Below are 22,318 nucleotides of genomic sequence, written 5' to 3' on the forward strand. Positions count from 1 at the left end.
CTTAAGCACTAAGAGGACTGTTTGGTGTATCTGGGACCGGGTTACGGGTAGTTGGAGAGATAGGCGTTTCTACCTACCCACATACCTCACCTCTGGGTGTGGTTAAAATATAAAATGGAGGCCGTTGTTTGGCACATGTTCTGTGTGTTTGGAGGGAGAAGGCCTCCTGTGTGTTGTGGTCTTCCGACTGAGCCAGTGACCTGGATGCCACCCAGCTTGTGTGCCCACAGGACTGGCAAACCAGAGACTTTGCCTTAAGGAATCTTTACTTTGTTTTTGCCTGAACTAGAGGCTGTTTGTATTCCTTTTGCTTTTGCCTGGTTTATGAATTTATAAGCCAACATGGACATTTAAAGGAACATGCTTCTTGTTTGCCTGCCAACGCACCCAAGTGAGTAGAAACCCCACAATGCTTATAGCTTTTGTAGGGTGTGATGCTTGCATATGGGCTGAAGCAGGGAGCAGATTACTCCAGCTGTACAGGACACACACACATACTGCCAGATGGGAAGGTACTACAGGTCCCAGGCACCCTAATCTTAGTGGCTGGACAGAGCCTGCACCACCCAGAGCTTCTGGATCCGACATCTCCTCCATCACCAGCGCTGCCTGCAGGATGAATAAGGCAGCACCTAGTGGCAGAAGCAGATGTCGCAGGAGCAGATCCCAGATGAAATGGGACCCACCATTTGCCGAAGCCCCAACATGAAAAAAAATGGCAGAAAACCAGAGCAGTAGAAATCCCCATAAAGTGACTCAATTTTGGAAATTATAACCCTCAGTGAATTAATCTATAGGAGTAGTGACTATATTGACTTCACAGCCACTTTCTGGAAATTAGCACGCAGTGGATGCTGAAGAGTAAAAATTGCCATTTTATTGCCCAACACATAGTGCCCAGATTGTGCTCCTGGAGACACACACTGTAAATTAAGTGGGTTCTTCTCACTATAGTAATGCCAAATACATGGATGCTAAATGTGGTTTGGGCGCACTGCGAGGCTGAAAAGCAAGAGATGATATGACTTTGGGAGAGCGAATATTGCTGGATTGGTTTATGGAAGCCATGTTGCTTTTCAAGAGCCTTTGAGCCAATAATGATGTTCAAACCTTTGTTTTTCCACTGACAGATGATGGACCTGAGTGGGGACTTGTTTTTTTGCAAGATGTGTAGAAGTTATTATTGGTATTATTTTCGCCAACATAACATTGTTTGGTGGATTTTTATAACAAATTTGGGAGGCAGAATGAACTCAGTTGAACACCACGCTCCGTGTGTACTGGTTCATCCTATGAGATTTTCTATTAGACTGTGAACGGTCATTGTCTTGGTGAAAAATTCAATATTTTTAACAATTTGCTGTTTCTAGAGAGAGTTTAAGTAGAAATGTTCAAAAATATAAAATTCAAGGATATTTTATTCAAAAATAATACTTGGTTTTATTCTTAGCAGATCACTGTACCAGGAGATCAGAGGGACTGCCGACATCTTCAGTTTTTAAATCAGATGATCTCGAGATCCCACAGGATACAATTGAGGTGAATGCCATTGCTCCAGATATACCATCATCCCTTCACAGCAAAGATCTGTCATCTGATCCTTTGAAAGAGGTCCTGTCTTCTGATTCATTACCGACTACTAAGGAAAATCAAAGTCACAAAATAAGCATTAAAAAACAAACTGCTCCTAAAGCAAATAAGCCATTTTCATGTTCAGAATATGGAAATAGTTTTCCCCCTGAAATGTCTTTTAAACATCCAAAAATTCATACAGTGGAAAATAGATTTTCTTGTTCCGAGTGTGGGAAAGGTTTTAACCAGAAATCAGCTTTTGTTAGGCACCAGAGAATTCACACAGGGGAGAAGCCTTTTTCCTGTTCAGAATGTGGGAAATGTTTTACAGACAAATCAACACTTGTTGTACATCAGCGAACTCACACAGGGGAGAAGCTTTTTTTCATGTTCAGAATGTGGGAAATGTTTTAACCAGAAATCAAATTTTGTTACGCACCAGAGAACCCACACAGGGGAGAAGCCCTTTTCCTGCTCAGAATGTGGGAAATATTTTAACCATAAATGGTTTCTTGCTATACACAAAAGAACTCACACAGGGGAGAAACCTTTTTCATGTTCAGAATGTGGGAAATGTTTTAACCAGAAATCTGATTTGGTTAAGCACCAGAGAATTCATACAGGGGAGAAGCCTTCTTTCTGTTCAGAATGTGGGAAGTATTTTACACGGAAAGCAAGTTTTGATAACCACCAGAGAATTCATACAGGGGAGACACGTTTTTTATGTTCAGAATGTGGGAAATGTTTTAACCAGAAATCTGATTTGGTTAAGCACCAGAGAATTCACACAGGGGAGAAGCCTTTTTCCTGTTCAGAATGTGGAAAATATTTTACACGGAAATCAAGTTTTGATAACCACCAGAAAACTCACACAGGGGAGAAGCCTTTTTCCTGTACAGAATGTGGGAAATATTTTACACAGAAATCAAGTATTGTTAACCACCAGAGAACTCACACAGGGGAGAAGCCTTTCTCCTGTTCAGAATGTGGGAAATATTTTACACAAAAATCACATTTAGTTAACCACCAGAGAACTCACACTGGGGAGAAGCCTTTCTCCTGTTCAGAATGTGGCAAAGATTTTACACAGAAATCACATTTAGTTAACCACCAAATAATTCACACAGGGGCGAAGCCTTTTTCATGTTCTGAATGTTAGAAATATTTGAACCAAAAGTTGTATCTTCATAACCCCTTTATCCCCCGAGCCTGTTTTCACCTTCATGACCAGGCCAAATTTTACTCTGGAACTGATTCTGAGAGTGTTTTTTTGTGACATATTGTACTTCATGACAGTGGTAAAATTTGTTTGATATGACTTGCGTTTATTTGTGAAAAAAAATGGAAATTTGGTGAAAATTTAGCAAAGTTCAGACTTTTAATTTTTATGCTCTTAAATCAGAGCGCTGTTATGACACACAAAATAGTAAATAAATAACATTTCCCACATGTCTACTTTACATCCATACAATTTTTGAAGCAAAATATTTTTTGTTAGGAAGTTGTAAGGGTTAAAAGTTGACCAGCGATTTCTCATTTTTCCAACAAAATTTACAAAAACATTTTTTTAGAGACCACATCACATTTGAAGTGACTTTGAGGGGACTGTATGACAGAAAATACCCAAAAGTGACACCACTCTAAAAACTGTAACCCACAAGGTGCTCAAAACCACATTCAAGATTTTTATTAGCCCTTAATGTTCTTCACAAGAATTAATGGAATGTGGAAGGAAAAAATTCACATTAAACTTTTTTTGCACAAAAAATGTATTTTATAACCTGTTAGTGATTTATTACCTATTACAGTCTGGGAAGGTCATTCAAAACCACCCACTGTGATCTCTTGAGTGAACAACTCTCTGCTGCCCCCTATCGGCCGGACAATTACACGATTGGCTGATGATTGGAGGCCACAGGCTGTTTGCACTAACAGACCGGTTATCAGAAAACTAACAGTGAGCGTATGGTATATACACCTCCGGATTCCAAAACATGGAATATGTGTATATAACCCCGAACAATCACCGCTAACTCCATGATAACTCCAGACTACTCGCTGCCATCACCAATCGTTTATAAGGCCGATTGGATAGTGTATGGCTTTGAGGCACGGTTACAGAACAAAAGGAACAGAACTGTTAAATGTTATATTTAATTCCAATGAAAAATATACAAAAGATTTTACAAAGGGGACAAAACAATACTGTATACAATTACATAAAATGAAAATAATAAAAAAGAAACTTACTACGACCATCACAGGTATGATTCGGCCTACCAAAGGAAAGCGCTTCGTTTGAAGAACGTCCAGTGGACGGGAATCATGCAGACACCGAAATGTATCTCTCTACAGCAGTGTTTCTCAACTCCAGTCCTCAGGACCCCACAACAGATCATGTTTTCAGGATCTCCTTAGTATTGCACAGGTGAGAGAACTTCCATCACCTGTGCAATACTAAGGAAATCCTGAAAACATGGCCTGTTGCGGGGTCCTGAGGACTGGAGTTGAGAAACACTGCTCTACAGGAACCCAGATCATGATTTGGCTTGATCTTTTATCAACTCCTGATTCCCACCCACACACTCCCCCATGATGACCTCACATGGGTCAAGTTATAGGCTGGTCTCAGCCATTCATGATTTTATGAAATCCCCAACTTATGTGATAACGCCTCTCCGGATGATCCCAAAAGTTCAAGATTGATGCCATATTTTCCATTGGGATTTTATCTTCACTTAGATAGTAAACATGGCATAGCTGTTGTCAGTTATCTGAATACTGTGGATTTGTGGCTCATTGGTAGGGGTTACAGTTCTGAAAAATTGTGTCTTCTTTCCCTTTTAGCCCCTGTGCTGAAAATCTATGTCTCATTAATATCAGATTTGTATAAATTGTAGTATTCTATATTTTATTTCGCAGACATACTGTCTGCTGAAGCTGTTCTGATAAAAGGAATATGTATGCAGGGTGACAATAGCCATTTCTAAAGAGTGTGAGGAATCTGCTTTAAGCTTCTCCAAAACTTAAAAGGCCTTTTTCTGTGGACAAAAGGCCCTGCCCTGTTTATGTATAAACACATGTACCCTTTTTGTTGTCCAACTCTTTGAAAAGAGTTCTCCTTTCTACTTTAAATCTCTTTAAGGCATCTTCTTTCAGTCTTATGGGCATCAAAAGGTCTTCATGCACTTTAACCCCTTACCGACCTTAGACGATCTCAGTACGTCCTGGTTGGGAAGTGCTTCCTGACCTGGGATGTACTGAGAATTTCCGGGTGATTTTGCGCACATACAGGCTGTGTGCGCACGATCGCTGCCGGATGTCAGCTGATTCTGACAGCTGACACCCGGAACTCAATACCAGGAGCGGTGCCCACACCGCTCCCTGCACTTTAACAATCGCAGCATTTAGCTGGCAGGCAGAGGGAGGGAGCCCCCTCTGCTCTTGGATCGGTGCCTCCACGTAAAGTCGGAGGAGCCCGATCGTTGCCATAGTGACCCAATGTCGTCATCTTGATATCCGGGTCACCAGGCGCTAGCAAGTTAGGTAGATCATGCGCAGTGCATGATCTGCACTGACACAAGTTAGATCTGACAGTTATAAGGCGATCAGACTATTAAAAGTGAAAAAGTATAAAAAAATTTAAAAAATAAATATAAAAAATAAGTTTTAAAATAATACAAAAAATATATGTATTGTACTTTTATGTAAAAAAAAAATACACGTTTGGTATCGCTGCGTCCAAAACGACTTGCCCCATAAAACTGTCACACTAATTAACCCCGTCAATGAACACTGTAAAAAAAAAAAAAGTGGGGGGCTAAAAACTAGGCTTTTTCATCATACTGCCAAACATAAAGTGGAATAAGATGCGATCAAAAAGATAATGTAAATAAAAATAGTATCATTGAAAATTTCATCTTGTCCTGCAAAAAAAAAAGCCATCATACAGCTCCATCAGCTGAAAAATAAAAAAAGTTATAGCTCTCAGAATACAGCAATGCAAAAGTAATTATTTTTTCTATAAAATAGTTTTTATTGTGTAAAAGCGGCAAAACATTAAAAACTTTGTAATCGTGCTGACCCAAAGAGTAAAATCATCTTATCAATTTTACCACAAGTGGAACGACATAAAAAAAAAACAATTCCTGAATTGCTGAGTTTTGTTCATTCTGCCTCCCACAAATCTGAATAGAATTGAATCAAAAAATTTAGTGTGCCTAAAAATGGTATCAATAAAAACATCAACTCATTCCGCAAAAAACAAGCCCTTACATGACTGTCGGCCAAAATATGGAAATATTACAGCTCTCAAAATATGGAGATGCAAAAACTAGTTTTTACAAAAAAAAGCGTCTTTTAGTGTGTGACAGCAGCCAAGCATAAAAATCTGATATAAAGCTGGTATCTCTGTAATCGCACCGACCCGAAGAATAAAGTTGTCTAACCACTTAGGCTGTGTGCCGACGATGTGTTTTTTAAGCTTTTCCGCAGTGGCAAAAACACTGCAGAAACGGTTAAAAAATGCATGGTAGAAGGCGTGCCATGTTCCCCAATGATAATCAGCATGTGCTGTGCACATGCTGCGTAAATTTCCGCTGTGGTTTATCACTGCGGAAAAATACGCAGCATGTCCATTAATTTTGCGGACACGCAGAGTAATTGCCTCCATTGACTTGCATTGGAACGCATGGATTATGCATCACTGCATCTGTAGAAGCGGAATCCATGCGTTCCAATGTGCGGATGGTTCCCGGGTGTGGAGGAGAGGAAACTCTCCTCCGGACCCGGGTACCATAGAACATGTAAAAAACAAGAATAAAATAAAAAATATATATCATATTTACCTTCTGACGGCCCCCGCTGCTCTTGTCCTCCTTTGCCGGCAGCTCGCGGGGGACTGAAGGACCTGCGCTGACGTCATAGTCATGTGACGGCAGGTCCTTCAGTGTACCGCGAGTTGCCGGCAGCCAGGAGGAGCGAAGCAAGACTCCGGGGGCCATCGGAAGGTAAGTATAGATTTATTTTTTTATTTTTAAACATTCTTAAGGTCACACTATATAAGTCCATGCTGGTTGCATGGATTTATATAGTGTGACCTAGTTGACAAGCACTTTCCAAGTGATGCTAAAATCGCTTGGAAAGCGCTTGTCAACCCGCATGCGGAAATGCATGTTTAGAACGCTTCACATCCGCGTGTGTTTGGCTGGAAAAATGCATGTACAATCTGCATGCGTTTTTTCTGCCAGAGAGATGCAGAAACACTCAGGAACAAGTCCTGAGCATTCCTGAATCGTGGGCACATAGCCTTATACCGCACAAAAAATAACGTAAAAAATAAACAAAACCAATTCTTTACCTGCTGTTGATTTATTCATTCTGCCTCACAAAGATTGCCGTAAGGCTCGGCTCATGTTTATCCTGTGCTGAGCGCTTACACCGTGGTTTCTATATAAATCTCTGAAATACGTGATTCAGACAGAATTCCCCAGCGGAAGATTCCATATAATGAGGCAGATGAAGGCACTGTGCACGCCGTCTGGCCTGTGATCCGGCGGTATACGCCATTTTAGGCATGCATAAAAGTGCCGTCGGCCACAGTTTTGTCCACTTCTAAAAAAGACTCCATTGAACAGATGCATGAGCTGGGCACTACAAAGTACTGGCTAATACAAAGGCTGTTTGCAATTTTCACTCAGCAACATCCACTGCTGCTTGTTTCTGGAAAACTCCCATGGAGACAAAATCATCTCTACACCTGTAGATAAATTCCCAAAGGAGCATAATTTCCAAAATGGGGTTACTTGAGGGGGAATTTTGCTCTTCTAGCACTTCGGGGCTCTGTATAAGGAGTCCACAAACAATTCTAGGAAAATCTGTCTACAGGAGGCAAATAGTTCGCTGTCCATCCCGAGTCTCGCTGTGTGGCTAAGCAGTACTGTACACAATGGGATATTGCCACGTTCAGCAGAAATTGTGGACGTATTTTTGTGCAATTTTTACTCACTTTCCTGTGTGAACATGTAAAATCTGGGGCTAAAACAAAATTTTGGTGGTAAAAATGTAATTATTTTTTCTTCACTGCCCAATGGTATAAAATTCTGTGACACACGCAGAGTGTCAATATGATCACTGCACCCCTAGATAACCTCAGGGGCACTCCCAGCAGGTTATGGCATCCACAAACCAGAACAATAAAATCTGCACTATAATATGGCGCTCCTTCACTTCTGAGCTTTGCACTGTGCCTGAAAAGTATTTCCTATTACATGTAGGGCATTGGTGCACTCAGGAAAAATGGACCTCAGTTTGTTGTAAAAATTTCTTCTATTAGCCCTAAGAAAAATTAAGAACTTGGGGCTAAAGCAACATTTTAGTGGTAAAAATGTAATTTATTCTTTTATCATCGCCCAATGATATATAATTCTGAGGCACATGTGGTCTCAATATGATCACTGCACCCCTAGATTAATTCATTGGGGGGTGTAGTTTGTAAAATGAGGTCACATATGGGGGGTTTCTGTTGTTCTGGCACCACAGGGGCTCAGCCAATGTGACATGGCCTCCTCAGACCTTTCCAGCAAAATCTGAACTTCAATATGGCGCTTCTTCCATTCTGAGCTTTGCACTGTGCCTCAAAAGCAATTTTTGACTACATATGATGGGGTATCAGTATACTCAGGAGAAATTGCACAACAAATTTTGGGGTACATTTTCTCCTGCTAAGCTTGTGAAAATGAAAAATTTGGGGCTAAAAATTTTTTTTCTAGGAAAAATCTTTTCATTTTTCGTTTTCACAGATCAAATTTGTAAGCACCTGGGGGTACAAGGTTCTCACCACATGTTAGATAAATTCCTTGAGGGGTCTAAGTTTTCAAAATGGGGTCACTTTTCGGGGGTTTCCACTGTTTTGGCACATCAGGGGCTCTACAAACATTACATGCCACCTGCAGACCATTTGTCACACCAGGTGTGGGAAAGACTAAGTGCAACACAAAGGGAAAGGGGACATGGAGACTTCCTAGGCTGATCTGATATCACCCTTTCTTCCCTAAACATCCCTATATTTGTTCCTCATCAATCGCGCACAGGAACCTAAACCCTGTATTACCCTAGCACTAAGCCCTGGATCGGAACGGGGTGGGGATGAGCACTAGTCGATCCCCACTGACTACTAAAGACAACAAGGGAGACAAAGGATAGTAGCTTAGCTTTAGCGACTTCAGAGTGATAACTCCGTCCTCCTATCACCACAGAGGAAATAGCAGTTTGAGAGCTCCAAGCAATCACCGGGAAACATGTGATTATCACCAGTGCCTTCCTATTGCAAAGTGAAAGTATTTATACACTCAGGCCAGGGTATTAATTAGCAAGAGGAAGGTAGCTGCTGTGTCCTAGAGTGAGACAGATCTAAGGTGTCTGTAATGCCAAATGAAGAGATCTTCTGCAACCAACTGCAGGGCGACTGTCTGTCACTTCTGACACACCGGTGACACCATTCCATCAAAGTCTGTGTTCCAAAACATCACTCCTTCCTTCCTTTCTGAGCTCTGCCGTGCACCCCAACAGTAGTTTCTTCTCACATTTGGGGTATCAGCGTACTCATGAGAAATTGCACAACAAATTGTATGATGCAATTTCTCCTTTTACCCTTTTGAAAATAAAAACTTGGGGCTAAAATAATTTTTTTGTGAGAAATACTCAATTTTTTATTTTCACATTATTTTTTCATTTTTTTCCACATTCCAAAAATTCTTGTGAAGCACCTGAAGGGTTAATAAACTTCTTGAATGTGGTTTTGAGCACCTTGTGGGTTGCAGTTTTTAGAATGGTATCACTTTTGAGTGTTTTCTGTCATACAGACCCCTCAAGGTCACTTCAAATGTGACATGGTCCCCAAAAAAATGTTTTTGTAAATTTTGTTGGAAAAATGAGAAATCGCTGGTCAACTTTTAAACCTTATAACTTCCTAACAAAAAAAAATTGTTTCAAAAATTGTGCTGATGTAAAGTAGACATGTAGGAAATGTTGTATATTAACTGTTTTGTGTGACATATATCTCGCTGATTTAAGGGCATAAGAATTCAAAGTTTTAAAATTGCAACATTTTCGAAATTGTGGCTGGCCAAATTTTTTTCACAAATAAACGTAAGTGATATCGAAGAAAATTTACCACTGTCATGAAATGCAATACATCACAAAAAACAATCTCAGAATCAGTGGGATCCGTTGAAGTTTTCCAAAGTTATTACCTCTGTAAGGTGGCTAATGGTTGCGTAGTCAATGCGAGGCATGTGTCACAGAGATGGCTGGTCTCTGTGATGTAACCCGGAGTGTTTCTCTAGGGCACATAAGCACTAAGAGGATCGTTTGGTTCACCTGGGAGCCGGGTTACAGGTAGCTAGGAGAGAATGGGCGGGTCCAGCTACCCACATACCTCACCTCTGGGTGTGGTTAACAGCCTATAAAATGGAGGCTGTTGTTTGCCCCATGGTCTGTGTGCTTGGAGGGAGAAGGTCTCCTGTGTATGTTTTGTCTCCAGACCAAGCCAGGACACTGGACGCTACACCAGCCTGTGTGACCACAGCGCTGGCCATCCAGAGACTTTGGTAAAAGAACTGTTATCTTTGTTTTTGCCTCCACTAAAGGCTGTTTTGTTTGCATTTTCCCTTTGAACGGTTTATGAAGCTAGTAAACCGTTACAGACATTTAAAGGAGCATGCCTCATGTTTGCCTCAAACCGCACCTGAGTGAGTACCATCCCTACACCTCATAAAGTGACACTGGTCAGAATTGTAAAATTTAGCCTGGTCATGAAGGTGCAAACAGCGTTGGGGGGTAGAGTGGTTAACTAAGATGGTTCACATCTTTGTCTATTGTACAATCCTGCATCTAAGAGTGTCAGCTGCTTGTGTTACTGGGAATTTGTGTAATAAGAAAAAGGAGGGAGGGAGGTGAGTGACTTCAGAAATTTTTAATATTTTTACAAGGGTAACAGGAGAAAATGGACCTCAAAATTTGTTGTGCAATTTCTCCTTAGCAAGCCGATACTCCATATGTGGGGGAAAATTACTGTTTGGGCGCACGGCAGAGCTCGGAAGGGAAGGAGCACCATTTGACATTTTGAATGCAAAATTTGCTGGAATAATTAGCGGATGCCATTTCGCTTTTGGAGAGCCCCTGATGTACATGATGAGGGTACTGGTGTTTTTATTTTTTTTTTACTGATGGTGGTTCTGGTAACCTATTATTTACTGATGGTGATTCTGGTTTCATATTCATGTACTATTAATGACTCTAAAGTTCTGTTTATATACTAATGATGATTTTGGCTTCATATTAATATACTAATGATGGTTCTGGTGATGAATGCACTAGAACACCATCAGTACTTGAACACATCACCAGAGCCATCAGTAGTACATGAATATAGCACCAGAACAACCATCACTACATGAATATGTAATCAGAACCACTATCAGGACAGGAATATAGCACCAGAAACAACATCATTTTCATTGTAAGCTGTATTTTTTGCATAATTCAAACCAAATGGCCCCCATTATAGTTAGCTATATTAGTTTCCATGACTATGCATGGGTCTGACATTTAAAATATAGAATGTCAGAGATTTATATCGCCATTTGTCCCTGGAATTCTTTAAGTGGCCCTTAACATTGAATGATTCTATATGTAACTCTGAAATTGCAATCACCACATTATAATGGCTTTGCAAGTCTAATCAGATCTTGGTACCTGACCAATCTGGGCAGGGGGATGTGTTAGGGGTCATATTACCTTACTCTCTGACCCATTCCTTTGCTTGGGGATGGGGTGCCATTGGCATTATCTGCCTTGGTCACCAAAATGCCTTGTCCTGGATGACTGCAATGTAATACTGACATGTGGACATTGTAATTGAGGACTGGTTGCAGGACTGATTCTGACTTTCCTGATAACTGAGGTGAACTTTAAAATGGCATCCCTTCCCAGCAGTGCATCTGACACATGTAGTGAATAAACGCAAATCCTCTTATTTTTGTTTTCTTCTGAGGGGAGGGACGTGTGAAGGATATTGGTTTCAACATTAATGGCATTGTAAAATATGATATGGTCAACATCATTCTCCAGGTCTATATGATTATGGTGATGTTAAACTTTTTTATTGATTTTTTTTTTTTCTTTAATCTTGAAAAATATGTGTAAAGGGAATCTGTCGGTAAGATCAACCCTCCTAAGCCACTTATATGGGTATGCAGGTCCTAGAACATTGAATAATACGATACCTTGATATATGCAATCTGATGTAAATGATCGCCCTCAGAATCTGCCTTCAGAGCTTATTTTCAATGAAAGGGGTGATAACTGTCCCTCATTACATGTTTCATACTGGTATCATACTTAGACTTAGCAAAACTAATCTTTTTCTTTATTACAAACAAATCTTATGTATGTAACTCACTCATACACTGGTAACGGGAATAGTAAAGCCTACAACACCGAGGAGCTAAACCCACACCCTACAGGTCCCTGTACAGACCAAACAATCCCTAGCTGCAGAACTGAAAACACCACCTCTGACCTGACTCCCTAAAAGGCCACTGTGCACAGATAACTAGGAGAGGGAAAGTGTGCAGAGGGATACGAGGATATAGGCAGAGGAAACTTAAAGCACATGCACAAAGGAAAAATAAGGAGAACTAAGGAGAATAATAAATTAAACAAGAAGAAGTTCCCACCAACCTAACTGAGGAGAAAGGAAAGGAACTGGGACATGAGACGTCATGTCAGAGGGCGGAGTTTTGAGTAGTGACGTGGCCGAATTGGATAGGCCCAGTATTGGGGGAATAGCGCTGTGCTTAATCAGCGAGTGCTTTGATTGGCTGCCTAAACTTTAAATAGTCGTGATGCTCCCCACCCTGACATGCCGACAGGAAGAAGCAAGGAGAAACGCGTGTCAGGATGAGGGGAGCAAACTCAGTGTTCACACATGGCCTGGTCTCTGATCTGACAGGTAATTCCTTTATACCATCTTTACACTCAGTATTTTGCTAAGATAGCCACATGGCATATATCTAGGCACTGTCTGATTAACTGTCTTAGCAGATCATGTGTTAGCAGTATCGGTGTTTACACAGGGAAAAAGAGGAAATGTCCAGCGATAAAATAAAAGTATCTTCCTTTATTGATTCCTTTAAAATAATCCTGAATAGAACAAATCCAACCAACACAACTTTAGAAAGTCTTAGTCATGATCTAGATAGATCGAGCTGTAATGTGTTGGTTGGGTTTCTCCTACTCAGAATTGTTTTAAAGGAATCAATAAAGTGAGATACTTTTATTTTATCGCCGGACATTTCCTCTTTTTCCCTGTGCATTTGCTTGACCTGAACCAGGGCGTCTCCGTGCGATATCATTCCCAATAGAGGACGGCTTTATTCACCGGTAAGCTGACTCTCCTTTTCCCTTTTTCTATGCTTGGTATATCCGTGTTTACAGCGCTGTCTGTTTGGGTAAGTTACATTAAATATAAGTACATGCTGCCAGCCTGACTAGATAATGGGCAATGCTTGGCCTCATCTGATTCTGCAGCACTCTATAAAAGCGAGCTGCACCGCATTTCATAAAAGCGAGCTGCACCGCATTTCATAAAAGCGAGCTGCACCGCATTTCATAAAAGCGAGCTGCACAGCATTTCATAAAAGCGAGCTGCACCACATTTCTCAAAAAGAAGATTTGGAATTAAAAATTGTTTGATTATTTTGAGTCAATATGTACATATATTTTAATCGTAAGAATATACTTTTTTAATGATTCACAGTCGCATATAAGCAAATTATGCCAATATGGGAATATACTTTTTTGATTGTTTATAGCTGCATATATGTTAATTATATTAAGATTTGTATAACTATTTCCATTTATTTAATAATTACTTGAATTATTAGAACATGACTCAGTTTAGTTCCATTTTTGTTGTGATCAACATTAGAAGAAAGCTTAATCTGCTGCTCCTCTTACAGGCACCGTGTGTAATTTCAGATTATTACGTCATTATTATTAATTAAGTTTTGAATTTTCTCTCTGTGTGGGTCTCCCCGTTTGATTGGAGGTACCTTTTTAACATTTTTTCTGTAGTTTATTATTTTAAATGTTATTTAATAAAGAGATTACTTTATATCATGCACTTCAATCGTTTTTCTGTGATGAAATTATCATAGAACTGGTATGTTATAATTGAATCCGAAGTGTTGCGCTCTCTTGCATAGAGAGATTCAATTTGGGTAATATGATTACTAGTGTTTAATAAGTGGCCAGCTGATCACAGAAGCATATATTGCAGTATGGAAAGACAGGGAGAGTGAAAGCCCCGCATAAAAAATGACATAAATATACATGGTATAAAGCAATAAATCCCACTATGAATCTATACTAGTGATGAGCGAGCACTAAAATGCTCAGGTGCATTGGGTCGAGCAAATCGTAATGCTTAGGTGCTCGACCCGAGCAACGAGCCCAATGTAAATCACTAAGAAACTCGAGCATTTTTCCTGCAGCCCCCCTCAGAGGTCTGCAGGGGGCCCAAAAAATGACGTGGAAACAGCGTGGGGAAGACCCCTGGAAACATCTCTGACTCCCAGGTCACTGCTGTGAACAATGTTGTCAGAGTATTATGCCACTTTTACAGACTCACAATCACCAAAAACATGTTCTTCCACACCTTGGGCTATGTTCACACGTAGCATTTTTGATGAGTTTTTGCACTTTTGCATTGCTATCAACGGTGAAATATACATTCACCAGTAAATGTCATTGTCAAGAACTACATCGGGGGATCACACAATATCTCTCCGCTGTCGTCAGGGATTTGCGCACACACGATCCCGATTACTCACTATGTAGGTATCGACAAACGCACAGTGAGGGTATGGCATACACACCTCCGGATTCCAACGCATGAAACTTGTGTATATGCCAGAGTACGGTCACTGCCAGCTTCACGATAGCCCACTTATTATTATTCGCTGCCAGCACTATTACATTTTATATTTAATCCAAAAGGGAGGCAGTGTTCATGAAAAATATACAAACGGTTTTACAAAAGGAGACGTTTACAATACAGAATGTACAGTTACACAAAAATAAACAGGATTAAAGAATTACTTACTAAAAAGATTGCAGAGACAATTCAGTTTAGCTGGAGGGAGGCGCTCCAATGACCTTTATGGAACGGGACCCCTTGCTTACAAATATACATTCTCTGGCAATGAATACTGACCCACCTTCGTCTGTGTCTTTTATTCCAAAGAAGGAGACCTGCCTACACACCCCTTGTGCTGACATCATGTGGCCTGGGCTCCAGCCTTCTTATTTTTATTAAAATATCTGGCTTCTGTGATAACTTATCGCTGGTTGATTGCCGAAGCTTGAAAGTGATACCATATTTTCCATTATACATTTACTTTTCTTTAGAGACCACATGACATAGCTGTGGTCTGTTATCTGATACATTTGCATTACCGCTCACTTGAGGGGCATACAGCTACGGAAAATTATGCATCTTGTTCCTTAGCTGACCCTGCCAATAAAATTATGGACCCCATTATTGTCGGATATATAGAACTTTAGATATTCTATATTTCGCAACGGTGCCGGCCAAACTGTAGAGTTCTTTTGAAGCCAGGGGCTACATCTTTATTAGCTGGGTGTAAATTTGTCACAAGCCTGGGCCACTGGAAAACACACTCTCATGTTAATTGGGTTAGTCACCTCTCATGTGTGCTAGCATTTGCCTGAGGACAGCTCTTGTACTGATAAATGGTTGATAAGGGAGGGGTGAGAGGGGCTTCAGGGGGAGAGACAGTATTTTCAATATTTCTATGACAGAGGAGAAGAGAGATTTTCAATATTTCCATGACAGTCATTTTAACATTTTACTACCTTATTTGCCCATGTGGTGTGTGAGACATGATCAGAAGATGCTTTGAACTTCCCATTATTAAAGAGTGGGTCTCTTATAAAGTTATTGCGCATGCAGTGACTCCAAGGGCTGCCAAAATTTGGACGCACTCCAATACCCCTTTGAAGAGACGTAGAGGAGGGCCTCAATAAAAAAAAGTGTTACCATTGTTAAGGAGTGGGTCTGCTTGTTTCCTAGGTAGACTGTGATGAGCATAGGGTCTCCGGGCCTCATATAGACCCGATGACGCTATGCGGCCAGCCAATCGCTGTAATGCCACAATCATCATGGCTTTGGCATTACAGTGAGTGACAGGTAATCCCTGCATGTTAATTGGCTCTCTAAAATGCGCCAAACATGCGGGGCCCGGACCCAAGCTCCCGCCCAAGCAATCCGGAAGTACTCGCTTAGCAACTCGAGCAGTGAGATGCTCGGGCGAGTAACAAGCAGTGGTGAGCATGCTCGCTCATCACTAATCTGTACTTATATATGACCATAGGCGGATTATAATGAGGGCAATCCGGGCTACCGCCCGGGGCCCCCGAGCCTGAAGGGGGCCCGCGGCTGCGGGGGGGGGGGGGGGGTCTAATGCCGGATTGCCCTCATTATATGTGCGGGCCGCCGCGGCACATACCGGTAGCAGTGGTGGGAGGGGGGCCCCGGAACGCTCCCCCAGCAGCGGCCGCCGCTACTTCTTCATCGGCCGGGCCAGCACTGCAGCAGTTAACTTCCCTGTGCTGGCTCGGCCGCATCACTGCTAGGAGACACGGCCCTGTGCGCAGCCGTGTCTCCTAGCTGTGACGTCACACAGTGCGCGCCCGGCCTGCACTGCTGCAACGGAGAAGTCAGAGCAGGCCGGAAGAATGGAGCCGGGGGATGGTGAGTCTGTGTGTGTGTGTGTATGTGTATGTATGTATGTGTGTGTGTGTGTGTGTGTGGGCAGATATTTTGTGATGTCTGTTTATATGTATTTTTGTGATTCAAATGTGTTTATGCATGTATGTATATGTCTGTATATGTTTGTGTGTGTGCGTGACTGCGTGCGGCCTCCTGCTGAGTATAGTTGGCGCCGTGCTGCCTCCTGCTGTCTCTGCGGGGGGCGCCGTGCGGCCTCCCACTATGTATAGATGGCGCCGTGCGGCCCCCCGCTGTGTATAGATGGCGCCGTGCGGCCCCCTGCTGTGTATCGGTGGCGCCGTGCGGCCCCCTGCTGTGTATCGGTGGTGCCGTGCGGCCCCCTGCTGTGTATAGATGGCGCCGTGCGGCCCCCTGCTGTGTATAGATGGCGCCGTGCGGCCCCCTGCTGTGTATAGATGGCGCCGTGCGGCCCCCTGCTGTGTATAGATGGCGCCGTGCGGCCCCCTGCTGTGTATAGATGGCGCCGTGCGGCCTCATGCTGTATATAGATGGCACCGTGCGGCCTCCTGCTGTCTCTGGGGGGGCGCCGTGCTGCCTCCCGCTGTGTATAGATGGCGCCGTGCGGCCTCCTGCTGTGTATAGATGGCGCCGTGCGGCCTCCCCCTGTGTATAGATGGCTACGTGCGGCCTCCCGCTGTGTATAGATGGCACCGTGCAGCCTCCCGCTGTGTATAGATGGCTACGTGTGCTCAATATTGAGTCATACAATTAATTTAAGGCTATGTGCCCACGATACAGAAATGTTCCGGATTTTTTTTGAGCGTTTCTGCATCTCCCTGGCAGAAAAAACGCATGCAGATTTTACATGTGGATTGTACATGCGTTTTCCTGCCAGGGACATGCGGATGTGAAGCGTTCTTCACTTGCATTTCCACATGCGGGTTGTGATTTTAGCATCACTTGGAAAGTGCTTGACAACTTGGTCACACTATATAAATCCATGCAACCGGCATGGATTTATATACACTGTGTTCCAAATTATTATGCAAATAATATTTTCTCAGATTTTCCCAAATTACCTATATGAATTGCAGTCATTGTAATTTTCCAGTCAAATAACTATTAGAGTACAATTGAAAGGTTTTTGTACAAACTGCCTATGATAACAGTATATTTTTAAAAAAATAAAAAACTCAAACTACACTCAAAATGCATGTTCCAAATTATTATGCAAAGCAGAGTTTTCAACCTTTTAATCTTAATAAAGAACAAAAAAATGGTCATTTTTTAAATTATAAGCATTAGCAGGTTATTACAAACTGAAATCAAACAGTTTTCAACTCAAAACTTTATTCTAGGTGACGTTACATTTGCACATAGGACCCCTTGTTTGAAAGGAGCTTCTGAACTCTCTCGTCCATTGAATTTGTCAGGTTTTGGATGGTTTCTGCTTTAATTGTTTTGCATGAGGACAGAATACCCTCCCAGAGCTGTTGCTTAGATGTAAACTGCCTCCCGCCCTCATAGACACTCCTTTTGATGATGCTCCAGAGGTTCTCAATGGGGTTGAGGTTAGGGAAGCATGGGTGCTACACCATAAGTTTGTCCCCTTTTATGCCCATAGCAGCCAGAGATGCAGATGTGTTTTGTGCAGCATGAGACGGTGCATTATCATCCATGAAAATTTTGAGTTGAAAACTGTTTGATTTCAGTTTGTAATAACCTGCTAATGCTTATAATTTCAAAAATGACCATTTTTTTTGTTCTTTATTAAAATGAAAAGGTTGAAAACTCTGCTGTCCATAATAATTTGGAACATGCATTTTGAGTGCAGTTTGAGTGTTTTATTTTTTTAAAAATATACTGTTATCATAGGCAGTTTGTACAAAAACCTTTCAATTGTACTCTAATAGTTATTTGACTGAAAAATTACAATGACTGCAATTCATATAGGTAATTTGGGAAATCTGAGAAAATATTATTTGCATAATAATTTGGAACACAGTGTAGATTAGAGCTGATTCGGTAAGATCCTCACAGGAGTAACTCTAATCCAGCGAAAAAGTAGGAGAAACAGGTCAGCTCAGTCATATACAGAAGAGCTGTGCAGAGGAAACTTGCGGTGACACAGGAAAAAGGTAGGAAGAAAAATTGCAGCATTCAAATCTTCGTAAAAACACTTTATTAAAAAAATACTTAAAAGGTCACAAGTCCAGTAACCATCTGTTACCAGCAAATGTTCACACTGCTGTCTATATTCATTGCATATACAATTGTGAATTGGGAAGAGTCTTATAGGATATCCTGCAATGCACATGATCAAACACGACCAATCACAGGAAAGAAGGTCACAGCAGGTAACAAAGCAGGTGAGTAATAAAGAGAAAAATTGCATCATAATAATCAGGGGCCCAGAAGAGCAGATCTCACCACTTTACCGCACGTACAGAGTAATTTTCCTCCTATTTAAGCCCTAGATTCCCCTTTCATTGCTCCTATAAAGTATGATGCCAACTAAAGTGCCTCCCCAAACACTGTAAGATACCCACACAGTGTATTCCTACACAGTACCCTCCACACCACATTATGATGACCCTACTGTACCTAGGGCCGGGACAAGGTGCTTTGGTGACCTGAAGCCTGAACTCACATGAACTTTCCCACGGCCGCACAGGTCAGCCTCACCTCCCAGACCATCAGACCGATCATGATTAGTGTGTGTGCGATGTCTGCGTGTGTGTGCGGGGTGTCTGTGCGATGTTTGTGCGGGTGTGCGCGGTGTCTGTGCGTGCAGGCAGACATAGGCCGATGTGACACTACTACTCCCATCGGCCTATGTCTGTCCCCCGTCCACTCGTGCCAGCAGGATCAGCTCGATGGGAGCAGTAGTTCCCATCAGCCTGATGCTGCTATTTAAATTGCCCTACTGTGTCCCCAATAAATTTTAAATACATGTCATTGGTGGCCAGTGGTTGCCTACAATAAATTAGTTCATACATTACCTGTCCCCGCCGATCGCCACCTAAAATAAAATAAAAAACTACACCTATACTCACCTAGACACCTAATTCCCCGAAGCCATTGATCTCCTGTAATAAAATATAAAATAATAAACCACAACCTTATCCTTACCCCTCCGTAGTAGTCCACGAGTGTCCCACGAAGATCTCCAGTTCAGAGAAGCCACATAGAATGTGACCGCTCTAAACCGCTGCCGCCGCTAGAATGACGGGGCCGTAAGGGTTTGCCGGAGTTCAGGCAGTGCTGCTTCGGTTAGCTGCTTTACGGCCCTGCTGTATCGTGAGAAATTCCCACGGTACAGTAGTGCCGTAAAGGAGGTCTCCGGAGCTGCGCTGCCTGAATGCACTCCGGTGACCTCAGTCAGTGGCTCCCGCTGCCGGGAGCGGACGTGTTCCCGGCAGCGTGAGCTTACAGCAGCCATGCACAGCTGTCACCATCTCCAGATGTGACAGCTGTGCATGGGAGATCAGCGCAGGAACGTGGACAGGTAACTATTATTTTTAGTAAACTAAGAATTAAATAAAATGGTGTGTTTTATTTCAAATAAATTATTTTTTTCTGGGTGTAGTGTGTTTTTTCTTTTTAACACTTTGTAGGTTAGTAATGGGGGTGTCTTATAGACGCCCATCATTACTAACCTGGGCTTCATGGCAGCTGGCGCTGACATGAACCCCACCACTATTACCCCCTGCCACCGCACCAGGGCAGCGTGGAAGAGCGAGGCTAAGTGCCAGAATTGGCGCATCATATGGATGCGCCATTTCTGGGGCGGCTGACGGCTGGTGTTTCTAGCCTGGGAGGGGGCCATTATTCATGGCACCCTTCCTGGGCTATTAATATCAGCCCCCAGCTGTCTGCCTAGCCTTTGCTAGCTATTAAAATAGGGGGAACCCCACGTAATTTTTTTGGGGGGGGTCCCCCATTTTAATAGCTAGTAAAGGCTAGGTATTCAGCTGGGGGCTGATATTAGTAGCCTGGGAAGCTCCGTGGGTATTACCCCCTTCCCAGGCTTCAAACATCTGCCCCAGCCGTCTGCTTAACCTCCGCTAGAGACTAAAATTATGGGGGATCCCACGCCAATTTTTTTTTAAATAAATCCTTTATTTTAACACTAAATGACATTTGAGGAGTTAATAAAGATGCAGTCCCTAAATTATTATTTATTTTTTAATTAATTTTTCCCAAAACTTTTGACGTGGGCTTCGCCATATTTTTGTATGCCAGCCAGGTACAGCATCCAGCTTCTATGAACGCGCCATTTTCCGGGGCGGCTGCGGACTGCAATTTTCAGCGGGGGGGGGGGGGGGGGGGCAGAAAGCTTGGGCCTCCCTGCGCTGCAGATTCCATCCCCCAGCTGCCTAGTTGTACCTGGCTGGACACAAAAATAGGGAGAAGCTCCACGTTTTTTTTTTTTTTAATTATTTCATGAAATTCATGGAATAATTAAGAAAAAAAGGGCTTCCCTATATTGTTGTGTCCAACCAGGTACAAATAGGCAGCTGGTGGTTGGGGGCAGCCCGTTCCTGCCTGCTGTACCTGGCTGGACACAAATATAGTGCAAAGCCCCACGTCAATTTTTTTTTAATTATTTCAGGAAATTCATGAAATAATTAAAAAAAATTTATGTGGGGCTTCGCCCTATATTTGTGTCCAGCCAGGTACAACTAGGCAGCTGGGGGCTGGAATCTGCAGTGCAGGGAGGCCCAAGCTTTCTGGGCCCCACCCGCTGCAAATTGCAGTCCGCAGCCGCCCCGGAAAATGGCGCGTTCATAGAAGCGCCATCTTCTGGCGCTGTACCCAACTCATCCAGGGCCCTGATGCGGTGGCTCACTGGGTAATAAAGGGGTTAAGGCCAGCTTGGCATTATCAGCTGGCCCTAAGCCCGAAATTCATGGGGTCACGCCAATATTAGACATGACCGCCATGAATTTCTAGTAAAGTATTTAAAAAAAACACAAACACACAGAAAAAAGTCCTTTAATTGAAATAAAGACACAATTCTTTATTGTTCTAAATTAAACCATACTTACCATCACGCCCATTCCAGCTGAAGCCAACGATCTCCTTCAATAAAAGAAAAATAATAAAGCAACCTCATCCTTACCTTTCCATGGTTCCTACGACAGCTTCAGCTCTGCTACATCGAGATGACAGGCTGGACCGCAGCAGAACGCTGCCATCCAGCCTGTCATCCCGCGGACACTGAGAAGCGCAGGCATGCTTGCGCTCCTCAGTGTCAGGCTGTGACGGTATAAAGATGAGCCGAGGTCATGTCCAATGAACTCAGCTCACCTCATGCACATCACTGACAGCGTGGGAAAATTCTCCTGCACTCAGCGCTTCAGCATGAGAATTCTCCCACGCTGTCAGTGACATACATGAGGTGAGGTCATGTCCAATGAACTCAGCTCACCTCATGCACGTCACTGACAGCGTGGGAAAATTCTCCTGCACTCAGCGCTTCAGCGTGAGAATTCTCCCACGCTGTCAGTGACGTACATGAAGTGAGCTGAGTTCATTGGACATGACCTCGGCTCATCTTTATGCCATCACAGCCAGACACTGAGGCGTACGGAGCGGAGGCGCGCGTGTACGAGGCGTACGGAGCGGAGGCGCGCGTGTACGAGGCGTACGGAGCGGAGGCGCGCGTGTACTAGGCGTACGGAGCGGAGGCGCGCGTGTACGAGGCGTACGGAGCGGAGGCGCGCGTGTACGAGGCGTACTGGGCGGAGCCGCGCGTGTACGAGGCGTACTGGGCGGAGCCGCGCGTGTACGAGGCGTACTGGGCGGAGCCGCGCGTGTACGAGGCGTACTGGGCGGAGCGGAGCCGTGTGTATGTACTTCTGCTGTGGCTGCTGCTGTGGCTGTATTGATTAGACTGAGGAGATGAAGGGTTTTTGGGGCTAC

General features: G+C 43.0%; 1 protein-coding gene across 1 annotated transcript in view; it reads left to right on the plus strand.

The window, feature by feature from the left end:
• The first annotated feature begins 1,581 nt into the window (after positions 1 to 1,581).
• Positions 1,582 to 22,318, plus strand: part of LOC141198633 (uncharacterized) — a 54,915-nt gene continuing 34,178 nt past the window's right edge. Inside the window, exon 1 of the mRNA XM_073663075.1 lies at positions 1,582 to 2,717. Within this exon, the coding sequence (XP_073519176.1) occupies positions 1,721 to 2,717 (997 nt within the window). The 5' untranslated portion in view covers positions 1,582 to 1,720. The remainder of the gene's footprint in view (positions 2,718 to 22,318) is intronic.

This window comes from Phyllobates terribilis, unplaced genomic scaffold (genome assembly GCF_046119375.1).
Source record: "Phyllobates terribilis strain yellow unplaced genomic scaffold, ASM4611937v1 Scaffold_98__1_contigs__length_5973952, whole genome shotgun sequence".
NCBI classification, from domain to species: Eukaryota; Metazoa; Chordata; class Amphibia; order Anura; family Dendrobatidae; genus Phyllobates; species Phyllobates terribilis.